Here is a 12,817-nt window from a genome sequence, read left to right as displayed (position 1 = left end):
CTCATATGACAACACACACGATTATAGTTTTATTCTCAGTCAGTATCCAACCAACGACGACATACACGAGCTTCTTGGGGTTGCAGAATCTCGGGCACAAGAATTAGCTGCCTTTGCTGGCATGACTACAGAAAATATGGTGGTACCAGTTGGTGAAGACATGTCAAAGCAGACCTTTGGAGAACACGAGCTTGATATATCTGTATCAATACACAAACGATCTCACTTAAGCTACCCCTTTGAAAAAGAAACAATCAGTGTCGAAGAGGCATTAGAAACTGCCGCCGGATTGATGGTGAGTTCAGACAAGGCACACAGTTTGGACACTTGTCTACGGGGTGGAGTATGAGCGAAAGGTGTGAGTGAAAGCGTACAGAATACATAAGGACATAACCGTTATGTATTCGAACCAAGAGAAGCTTGAGTTCCCAATACAGGAAAATCTTCAAGCTTCTCAGTACGCGACTCAAACCTTGTAGCTCATAGACTCGATTTGATCACACTCAGAATTTCGACAATTCAAACGGCATAAAATTCATTTATTTCAAACTAGAAGACGAAGAAACAAAGCAAAACAGAGTAGATCAAATGGCGTCAAACAGCAACAACAAGCTTTTTCCGGAAACCGACGACCCGAGAAAGAAGTTAAGAGCCTTCAGTAGACAACCGACAGCTCCGCCAGAAAATCAACAGCAACAAGAGAAACAGATGAGCAAGAAGAAACATGAGAAGATGCAACCAGTTATAGAACAGAATCCCAAACGGATTATAGTGAAAGGCTATGGTGGAAGTGGAAATCAAAAGGAAGGTCAGAAGACAGGAAATCAACAAGGTAGAAACAAGAAGGACGGTCAACAAGAAGAACCAATGACGAACTCATTGAACACCGACCAGACTACTTTGACAGGACTGACTACGATAGCGGAAAATCCACCTACCGGGCAAAGCCAAAACACAACTAATGAAGCAAACCGAACAATTGATCAACAAGATCTAGAAAGTGATAGCTCGTTAGAATACGTAGGAAGTTATCAACATCCAGAAGAGTCAAGTGATGAAGAAACCTCATGGGTGAAAATGAAGGAGGTAAAGAGAGAGCCGGAAAGTAGTCCTAAGGAAGGAAGGAAGTTACTCACCGGATTAGTATCCAGCCCTTCAATGAGAAAAGGTGAGATAAGAAACCCAAAATTTAAAACTATCCTATACCTTTCTCCATTATTCTTTCCCTTTCCCTTTGGAGTATGAGCTGCTGTGGTTTCTCTTGAAGTTATGCTATTAGCAGACAGGGCAACCTTATCCCAATTCGTAATCTTCATATACGCGCGAAGCAAGCTTCATATTCTTCATAGCCACGCGAAGACACGCTGTAACCTGACAAAAGTAAAACAGAGTCAGAGGCCCTATAAAGGCTAGTCAAAATATGACAATTAAAACCCTCACCCTATACCGGTGGGAAGGCCCCAAACGCAATAATATAAAGTCCCAATAAAGGACTAGGGCACGAAGAGTCTTCCACGTTTACCACGTTATACCCAACAGACCTTCTTGTATTTTGATAAACCAATCAGTAAACTTGGGAAAGCAAGAAGAGATACTTACCAAGCCCTCCTGTAACACTTTCTTCAGGGAAGCAACGAGAAACCAGACAACCGACACCTGGGCCTTCGAGAAGCCAAGCGGCTGCCCTGTTAGAAATAAGGGAGGCACTCGACAAAGAAGACTACGGGAAACATGCCGAACTAATGACAGCGTACCTGTTACGGTATAATCCGGAGAAGATTCAAGTCCTTGCAAGCGAAACAGAGCAAGCACCTCAACTGAGAGAGGCACCTACAGCCCGAGCCGCCAATCCTAACCCCCAAACCGCACAACCTAGTGCACAAGTTCCCTTAAAAACAAACCCAACGGTACATCCTTTGCCGAAGACCTCTTCAAAGTCAGAAAAGGCAAAACCTTCCAGCGCAGTGAAGAACATACCCAAGGGTAGACCGATGTCGGACGAAGAAGACGAAGTAGAGTGTCAAAAGGAAGGAAGAGGAGGAGGATTTGTCAAGAACGGAATAGAGTTTGTGGATGGTCAAGTCCCTAGTCACCACATGGCACAACTGACAGTGTTCTGGGACAATCGAATCCGAAAGTTTAAAGGATACGTGCCGGTGTCGATGTTCAATCAGGCCTGGTTATATGCCAATGCGCAAGTAGAAGGCAAGAAAGCATCAAAGAAGAAAAAGAAGGATAACGACTCCGACTCGGAAGAAGAGACTTACGAAGGACTGGTCTACCCAAACGAACTACGTCTATCGTACGGCGACTGGATAACTTGCTTTAATCTTATGCTAGATTACCTAAGACGATGGTTTGACTTCAAAAAGCTCGCCAATAAGTTTGAAGGCCATAAGCGCAACGTCGAAAATATCAAAGCAGAAAATGACGATAATTGGATGATTGCATTACGGTACGACATCTTGCTAAGGCGACAGATATGGACAATCAGAGTAGAAGGTGGAAAAGTAGGAGATCCATCAGTACAACAGAAAAAGCTAGAAGAACAAGCCAGACGTACTGTCGATAAGTTCCGGGAGTGGGATTGCCACGACAACCCATATGCAAAATGAGGAAGAAGACAGGATCAGATTCCGAAACTAGCTAAAACGGCGGAAAAAGAGAGAGGTGAATTCGAGAAACAAGAAACAAAGGAAGATTCGTCAAAATCGATGAAAGAAGAAAGTTCTTACTCCAATTCAAGAGGAAATGGTAGAGGAGGATTCCGCGGCAGAAGAGGCAGAGGCCGGGGAAGAGGTAATGGCCGACATTCGAATTACTACCCAGATCATGACCGAGACAATGATAGAGAGTTGAGCTACTGATTCCGAGGTGGAGGAGACAGGTGGTCTCCAGGAAGAGATGACCGGTCAAAGTCACCAGTGAGACGGGCACGATCTCCAAGACGTTACGAACGAGATGACCAAAGAGACTGCGAAGAACTAAAGAAACTCGAGTCACCAAATGGTGATTCTTAGAATGCCAGTAATTGGGCGTTAGTCTTAACGGTTCTGAACACCGAAGACAAAAAATAATCACACCTTAGAATGCCAGTAATCGGGCGTTAGTCTTAACGGTTCTGAACACCAAAGAAGAAAAATAATCACACCTAACAGAGGTGAAAGAAAACAACAAAGGTACGCCACTTTGTTCCTCAGTGAACTGATAAGATATTATTTCATATAATGATGTTCTAACCTTAGAATGCCAGTAATCGGGCGTTAGTCTTAACGGTTCTGAACACCGAAGACAAAAAATAATCACACCTAACAGAGGTGAAAGAAAACAACAAAGGTCTGAAGAGAAAAGAGAGAGATAGATATAAAAATAGATCAACAACTGTTCATTCGGATTTGAAGAAGAAATCAGTATGAATCCACTTACACGCCACTTTGTTCCTCAGTGAACTGATGAGGAGAAAGTGGCGATCGTGGATGAATGGGACTATTTAAATGTGATACAGGGATTGGTTAGGTTTGAGTTTAAGTTTAAGTTTGAGATTTAAGTTTTGAATTCAGTATGTGATCTTAAATAAGTTGTAAGTAGTTTGGCGGGTTTGACTACATAGGTTGTATTCTAACAGAGACGATCACAGAGGTGATAGAAGAGATGATTATCGGAACGGCGGTAGAATGCCCTCAAACCATTCGAAGTCTCATAATAAAGGAGACGCTACGAGCTCTAAGCGGAAGTGAGTTTCAAACAGAATAAGTTTCGTCATGCTCGAAATAAAAAGCCACAAAGGCACAATTCTTGTCCTCCTTGACCCAAACCAAGTGACTGGGTCGGTCTGAACCTAAAGACACAAAGAACAAGACCGTACCGTGAGAATGTGAGAACTTACAAATGCCTACGCCTCTTGCCCTTGCCACAGTGATTACAGAGATATGTATCAATTCCAAACTAGCCGCTACTCTTCAAGCGTAGAGTCCAGATGCCCTAGCTTGTCGAGCGAAGAATGGTCTTCAGCGGATGAGGATTATCTAAGCACGAGAAGTGACGACTATGAGATGAAAGAATATGTGTCAAGTTCAGAGAGCGAACACGGAGAAGAAAAAATCCGCGTAGATGACAAGTCACTAGAAGAAGTAGAGGCACGGAAAAGAAGTCTGCATGTCAGAAAGATTCACCGTCCAGAAGACCAGAGACCTTGGCCTTGTAGGGTGAGGTGCGAGATGAATGTGAGGGAATGGAGGAAACAACTTCAGTCAGCTGGAATCTTGAAGAAGTACCTCGACGTGATAGATGGTTTTGAGTTTGGATTTCCCCAAGGGATCCCGGATCACAGGATCAAGAAACTACGATGGTACACTCCGGACAATCACGAATCGGCTTCAGAAGTCAAACAGAAGATAAGAAATACGCTTGAGAAAGAAAGACATGAAGGACGAATATATGGACCGTTCACTCACGATCAAGTGTCAAGATGGTTCCCCTTCTTCCGCTCGAGCCCAATGGGTAGCACCATCAATGGGGATGGAACATTCAGGGTAATCCACGATCTGTCGTATCCAAAAGGAAAAAAAGAAGAAAATCCCATCAGTCAATTCATTTGTGAATAAAAAGCACTTCAAGACAACTTGGGACGATTTCCAAACTGTGGTTAGATTCTTCAAGGAACACCCAGGAGAATGGCTTTTGGCGATTTTCGATTGGGAGAAGGCTTACCGCCAAATCCCAACAGATCCAGATCAGTGGCCGTACTTAATCCTGAAAGACTTCGAAGGGGGATTGTGGATTGATACTAGAGTCGCGTTTGGAGGGGTAGCAGGATGTGGAATTTTCGGACGTCCGGCAGATGCATGGAAGGAGCTGGTCGAAATAAAATTGTCAATACCCAAAGTATTCCGCTGGGTGGACGATAATTTGCTACTAAAAAGGCCGGAATCCAAAGTCATGATGAAGCAAGTGGTGGACCTTAGCAATTGGCTAGGAGTGAAGACAAACGAAACAAAGTATCATGATTTCAATGAAGAACAAAAATTTGTAGGATTTATATGGAACGGAAGGACGCACACCGTAAGGTTACCACCTGAAAAACTAGAAGCCAGAAGAGAAGCAACAAAGAAAATGTTACAGACTTTGGAACCGATAACCTTTAAAGAGTTCGAATGCTTTGTTGGACAACTATGCCACCTGATCCTCATACTGCCGCACATGAAACCGTATATGAGATCCTTACATCATTACAAGAAATCGTGGGGAAATCACTGGATCAAGAAAAGATTGTCAGAAGAAGTCAAAGAAGATTTGGAGCACTGGGTCAGAACGTTACACACCTTTGATAACCTTAGAATGTTACCGGACAAGACACCAATTGAAGTAAAATGGTATGGAGATGCGTCGACTTCTTTCGGCCTTGGTTTGAAAGTAGGATCGTCATGGGCTATGTTTCGACTTCTAGAAGGTTGGGAAACGTACCAATTGAAGCCTACAGAAACCGCGAGAAAGATCGCATGGGCTGAAACAGTAATCATTCGGTTAGGACTGATAATGGTGAAGGAGAAATACGAAACAGAAGGGAAAAGGTTTATCGTACATACGGATAACACTACGACCGAAGGGGTAGTTCAAAACAGAAAGTCCAAAGATCGAACGGTAAATGAGGAGTGGAAAATCATTCAAAATCTACTCACCGTTTACCAGTGCAACATAAAAGAAAGAAGAGTTACCTCAGAAGACAATCCTGCCGACGCTCTTTCAAGAGGAGACAACTCGGACGAGAACCTAAATAACCAACTCTACGTTCCCCTTCCTAGTGATCTACACGGCTTACTGTACCAAGAATTCGGTAGATATGGACCGAGAAACCGGAAAGACTAAACATCCAAAAGTCAAGAAACCCCCGAACCTAGACGAGTTAAAAAGAGGTCCAAGAGGGGTAATATCAGTGTCAGAAGAAAAAAATATAGAGCATGTGATGGGGGGAGGATGGACAGAAGATACAATGAAATTATACAATGCGGGAATTAAAAAGTTTGTGAAATTTAATGAGAGCGAAGGAAGGAGACGAGAGCAATGCCTACCAGCAACAAAGAAGATGGTTTACGATTTCGTTATATGGGCGAGCGAAAGGAAAGAACCTGAGGAAACTTCAGAACATGCGATTAAATCCGATACAATCAGGAAGTACCTGGTAGGCCTAAAAACTTGGCACAAGATACACCAGCAAGACTTTCCAAAAATAGATGAAGACATGTTGAAAGTGATACTGAGAGCATCAAAAAAGTACGAATCAGAAAACAAAAAGCATAAGTCAGAAGGAAAAGAAAGTAGTCAAACCTCAAACGAGAAACAACCAGTCCTAGTATCACATCTAGAACAAGTAATAGAAGAGATGAAAGACAGTGGAAATAGAGCAACAGCTATCGTAGCAGTCGTCCTTGTAGCATTTTGGGGCCTAGCCCGGCTAGGGGAACTAGTATCGGATAAACCAGAAAAGGAGTACCAAAGTTGAGAGACTTACAGATGGTAAAAGAAAGTGATAATTTAGAGTTAGCAATACATGAAGCGAAGACAGCAAAAGTAAATGAAGTGCAATACCTGGTACTGAAGAAACAGCCAACTTTATTAGATCCCGTGAAAGCCTTGAGGACTAACGTCAAAGTGAACAGAATCACAGAGGATGACCCACTATTTTCATATGTGAGAGATGGTCAAAGATGGCTACTGTCAAAATCTGAAGTAATGAAAACAGTGACGGATATATGGAGAAGAAAAGGTTCCGAAGGCCCAACAGGCCACTCCTTCAGGGTCGGAGGAGCGTCCTTACTAAGTTTTCACGGATCGTCAGTAGACGCTATAAAGGCTCAGGGTAGATGGGTCGGGAATTTGTATAAACGCTACATAAAGCCGTATGACAAGAATATGAAGAAAGAGACCATCAAAACGTTACGTAGATTGAGAAATTCAATTGAACCTTAAAACATGATGTACATACATGATTTACATTGAATTTGATCGCAGCACATAATTTACATTAAAGATGATCCACAGGTCGAGTCGAATAAATTATTGCATGAATGAATGTGTAAGACCTACGGTCATTACACAGACATAACTCACCAATCACTTAAATATTAACACTTATACTTAAAATGATTTCTCATATATATTATTGTTCTCAATTCTACGCTTGGTTCCTTAGCGATTCGGGACTGACTTCCCACCCCTTATCCTTCGGAACCAGGTAAGCGTTCATATTCTTTCTAGTGTTATCATTCTTTTCTTTTGATGCTTGTAGAGTGTTAGAGCGATTCGGGACTGACTTCCCACCCCTTATCCTTCGGAACCAGTCTCCTATACTGGGTATTCCGTTGATTTGAAATATAAGTCTCTCGGGTTCTAGAAACCTGTCCCGCTGTGTGTTCCACGGCGCTCTCTTTGTGCATTCCCGGTGAAGGTTCTAAGGAACCTTACACTTTTTTTTTCTCAAACCCACGAGACACAAAACGCTAGGATACTACAGTTCGCTTTCGATTGAATCGAATGACTACTCCGCAATTCAACTATACACTTAATTCAGTTGAAACCTTAACTCTACTCAATTCGATCGACACAGTCTAATCAACTGTCCAACACCTAAGCCTTCTGATACAAGGAAGACCTCGGCAATCTTGCCAAAACTTTTTCTATTTTGCATGAATACTAGACAATCACACCAGCCAGACCAACCCGGTTCAAATACCGACTTGCCAGACCCCGAAGCTATTTTGAAAGCCGGCCGAAGAGAACAAAAACTTGCCGGAAAACGAAGCGCATCGCCAGCCTCTACTGCCAGCCCAGACTCATTTTTGCCAGGAGACCTGACTAAAACTGCTACACCTTTGCCTTTAACACCATCACGCATTCGCACTGACAAATTCCCGCCATCTCGCCCATTGATTACTCCATTCCCCAAGTTGGCACCGATGGCGAGCAATTCCGACGCGTCGACCAGTCGAGACCCACCTATGGGAGACTTGGTTCGAACAATTTTGGAGTCCCAAATCACTGGAGACAAGCGCGTGAAACTACTTGAAGAAATGGTGTTGAAACTCGCCGCCTTGCAGACTGGACCCTCGACCAAGACGAAACCAGATATTCCTCGGCCTGAAGGCGCCATCGACTTGACGAAATTTCGTACTGCTGATGGACCGGTCTTCAAGGGCCCTTATCATGACATCGAAGGTTTTCTCACTTGGTTCTCGTCCTTGAAGACGTTCTTCAGAACAAAAGGTGTTGTTCTCGACAGTGATCGTATCACACTGACGGGAAGCTTCCTGGCTGAATCGAACGCTCATGCTTTCTATGAAGGGGGGTATGACCGCTTCATCAAAGGAACTTGGCAAGAGTTCATCCAATGCTTGTTCGCCGCGTCATTACCCAGCGATTGGATGGATCGACTATATGAGAGAGCGCAACATTTACGCATGTCCGTATACGAAGACTTCAGAAGCTATAGTACTCGTGCACGAAACGTTCAGAATCTAATCAACTTTGATGAAGTGAAATTAAATGACTATCAATTAGCAAAATTTGTTGAATACGGAATGTTGGAGGAGCTGAAGACATCGGTTAAATTATGGGGTTACATTCGTCAAGAGAAGGATTTTACATATCATGAATTCGAAGGAAAATGTGAAACTCTTTACGACTCGCTTGTGGCGTCGCGTGTAATTGTCAAGAAGTCTCGTAGTGCGCCTCAGTCAGCCCCTTCAGCCTTCTATCGACCTCCGGCAGTCAGAGCTCAAAATCCGAGATTGACCGATGAGGAATTTGCTTGGAAGATCGACTCTTATCGTGATCTTTTAGGCAAATGTCATTTTTGCAAGGGATACTGTGGTAGCGAGTATAAGGCATGCAAAGGACCTTATGTCAGAGAGAAGGTTGTTTTTCCACCGGGGTATGTGGCGCCTCCGAAACCAGCCAATTACGTACCACCCAAAGCTAGATCATCGCCTCCTGCAACAACACCAGCAGCAGGACGTGCAACTCAACCACCTGCAGGTCGCCCTATAACTTACGCGCGCGCGGCGGCGGCCTCAGAATTCCCTGAGTTAGACCAAGCATCTGTAGCCGCACTTCAAGCTTTAGACGAAGAACTTGGGAATAGTGAGACTGAAGGGTGCGTCTCTTCGGAAAAGACTCCTCGTGTGATACTCGAGCTCATGTGCAATGGGAAGCGGTTACGAGCACTAGCTGACCCTGGCGCTGAAATCAATCTTATGACAGGTGATGCTGCCGACCGACTTCAACTTGTACGAAGGAAGCTGGTACGACCAACGCACCTCAGTCTAGCGGTGACAACAGATTCTCCTGCCCCGATACTTACTCATTTCACTACCGCCGATTTGATTGACGAACCATCGGGTAGACGATTTGACCGCTCATACTTCAAGATAGGGGATGTGGGGGGAGAGTTTGATGTCATACTGGGAACACCTTTTTTTAATATCTTTCAATTTTCAGTATCTATTAATCAACGTGCGATTGTTTGTGAAAGGAGTGGAATGAAGATAATTGATTTCAGAGCCTTAGAAGAGATGAAAGAGCGAGTGAGAATCATGAATGTGCCGCGCATCCGCGAACCGGTAGTGGAAAAGGAAGAGAGATGGGAGAGAGAAGTGAGCAGACGTGAAGCCGTGGGATCCTTATCAGGATCTGTGAGTGACTTAGTAAGAGAAGAGCAAGGTGAAGTTTTGGAGAAGATGTTGCTTGAGGAGTTCAAAGATTTATTCCCTGTGGACATACCAGCGGTCTCAGAGGAAGCTGAGGAGGAAGGGCTATTTTTTGATGGATCTTTCCCTGAACGTATGCAGAATGCCAGCTCAAAAATTCGTCACAAGATTGTTCTGAAGGACCCTGACGCAACAATCAAAGAGAAGCAATATAATTATCCACTCAAACATCGGAACGCCTGGCGTAAGCTGATTGATCAACACCTTAAAGCCGGAAGAATCAGGCGTTCGACTAGTCAATATGCATCACCAAGCTTGATTATTCCAAAAAAGGACCCTACCGAACTTCCGAGATGGGTATGCGATTACCGAGTCTTGAATAGTCTGACCATGAGGGACCATTCATCATTGCCTAATGTGGACGCGTTGGTCAGATTAGTAGCCACTGGCAAATTTTTTTCAATCATTGATTTAACAAATGCATTTTTTCAAACCCGGATGCGAGAAGCAGATATTCCGCTGACAGCAGTACATACACCTTGGGGTCTATACGAGTGGTGTGTTATGCCCATGGGTCTGACGAATGCACCCAGCACTCACCAAGGAAGACTAGAAGAGGCGCTTGGAGATTTATTACACTCAATATGTGTCGTGTACCTAGATGATATTGTGGTTTTTTCGAATACTGAAGAGGAACACATTGAAAATACTCGACGCGTTCTCCAAAGACTACGGGAGGCAAATCTTTACTGCAGTCGCAAGAAGACTAAATTGTTCAGGAGGGAAATTAAGTTTTTGGGGCATTGGATTTCAGGAGAGGGTATTAGAGTGGATGACGAGAAAGTTGAACAGGTGGTGAATTGGAAAACACCAAAATCATCAAGAGGCGTCAAGAAATTTCTGGGAACAGTCCAATGGATGAAAAAATTTATATGGGGACTTCAAAATTACGTTAACAAGCTAACTCCGTTGACCAGTAGCAAGCTGGATCCGTCTAAATTCAAATGGACTGAGGCAGAAGATAGTGCTTTCAATAACATTAAGAAGCTTATGACATCACTGCCAAACCTCAAGACCATCGATTTCGATTCTGACGATCCCTTGTGGCTTTTCACCGACGCAAGTGGTTCAGGTCTGGGTGCGGCGTTGTTTCAAGGTAAAGAATGGAAGCTTGCATCTCCAGTAGCGTATGAATCACGTCAGATGACCCCGGCCGAGCGTAATTACCCTGTGCATGAACAGGAGTTGTTGGCAGTCGTACATGCACTTCAGAAATGGCGAATGTTGTTGCTTGGGATGAAAGTGAATGTGATGAGTGATCACCATTCATTAACATACCTCTTGAAGCAACGGACATTAAGCCGTCGACAAGCCAGGTGGATCGAGCTTCTCGCAGATTTTGACGTCGAGTTTAAATACATCAAAGGCGAAGAAAACTCAGTTGCGGGCGCTTTATCAAGGAAGGAAATCGAGGAAGAGGATGTGACAGCGTTAGGAGTCGAGTGTGTGGCATCGTTAGTCGAAGCAGGACCGACACTTTCACCTAGTGTAAAAAGACGCATTCAAGCAGGCTATGTTAACGATGCATTTCACAAAGCTCTAGTGTCAGTACTGCCTCTACGAGATGAATGTGTGGTACTGGACGGTCTGCTATACATTGAAGATCGGTTGTATGTTCCACCTGTGGAGGATCTAAGGCTGGAGTTGATGGAGGAAGCCCACAGTAGGTTGGGGCATCTGGGGTACTTGAAGACGGTGGTGGACCTGCGTCGCGACTTCTTTTGGCCACGAATGGCAAAGGATATCGAACGGTTCACACGCTCATGTGATACATGCCAGAGAATCAAGAGTGCTACGAAAGCACCTACGGGTAAGATGTTGACACCCAGCATTCCACACACCCCGCTCGAGTGCTTGGCGATTGACTTTGTAGGACCACTTCCAAAGATCAATAGCTACAACATGATCTTGACCGTGACATGTAGGCTATCAGGATTCACCAAACTGATTTCCTGTAACCAGACGGACACTGCCGAAAAGACAGCATCTAGGCTTTTTACCAATTGGATCGGGTCATTTGGACCTCCGCTATCAATCATCAGTGATCGCGATAAAACTTGGACATCGGCATTCTGGAAGGCCCTCATGAAACGTTTAGGCACCCATTTCCATATGTCAACGGCGTTCCACCCCCAAGCCGACGGTCGAAGCGAGCGCACCAACCGGACAGTCGGACAGATATTACGAACCTTTACATCCAAGAGGCAAAGCAAGTGGCTCGAGTCCTTACCGGCAGTTGAATATGCAATCAACGGTGCAATAAATGTATCGACAGGAAAATCTCCTTTCGAACTCGTCCTCGGCAGACCTCAACGTCCTTTATCAGCAGTGAAACCAGACGAGAACGACCCACCGGCAATCAAAAAGTGGTTCAATTTTCGGGAGGATGCTTGGGCTAATGCCAAGGACACCTTGTGGACCAGCCGAGTGCAACAAGCTGTACAACACAACAAAAAGGTACGGGCAGCGGCGCCTCTGGAAGTAGACTCTTGGGTTCTGCTGGATTCAGGTGACTGGAGCGGTAGACACGTGGGCGGAGCCAGCAAACTGCGCGAGAAGTTTGAAGGCCCGTATCGGGTGGTCAAATCATTCAACCACGGTCAAGACGTCGAACTTGACCTTCCAACAGGAGATCGACGTCATCCGGTTTTTCACATCTCAAAAGTCAAACCGTACGTCGAGCGTGAAAGCAGTGGGAGTGCGTCGTGAGGGAAAGGAAAGCAAAAGTAAGTTCCTCCCAAAGTATGCACCGCCAGGGCCTACTACTCCTAAATATCCTTGTCAAGAGAAAACATACCTCGGCCACTCTGTGAGCACAACTTCTTTGAATTCTCTTGTTGTTAGGAACCTCTTGGACAATGGCAACGGACAAAAGAAGAGTGGGCAGTGTTTCCTCAAGATCAAGATCAATATTAATTCACCTCAAGATTCACATATTAATTATCCTCAAGTTCAAAAAAATTATCAACTCATAATTTTATTTTGTTTCATGTTTTTTTTCTTTTCTTTTCTTTTCTTCTCCTTGCTTTTCTTTTCTTTTTTTTTGTGCTTTTTTT

General features: G+C 44.2%; 1 protein-coding gene across 1 annotated transcript; it reads left to right on the top strand.

Annotated features, from left to right (window-relative positions):
• Positions 1-588: 588 nt before the first annotated feature.
• On the top strand, positions 589-3,703 carry MELLADRAFT_111065 (uncharacterized protein; the record flags this gene model as incomplete). The annotated part of the gene is made up of 3 exons (XM_007415402.1): positions 589-1,168; positions 1,627-2,525; positions 3,674-3,703. The coding sequence occupies 3 exons, from the start codon at positions 589-591 to the stop codon at positions 3,701-3,703; spliced, it is 1,509 nt and encodes a 502-aa protein (XP_007415464.1).
• Positions 3,704-12,817: the final 9,114 nt, after the last annotated feature.

This window comes from Melampsora larici-populina (assembly GCF_000204055.1).
Source record: "Melampsora larici-populina 98AG31 unplaced genomic scaffold MELLAscaffold_50, whole genome shotgun sequence".
Lineage (NCBI taxonomy): Eukaryota > Fungi > Basidiomycota > Pucciniomycetes > Pucciniales > Melampsoraceae > Melampsora > Melampsora laricis-populina.
The sequence above is the reverse complement of the archived record's forward strand: the minus strand, read 5'-3'. Positions and strand labels throughout refer to the sequence as shown.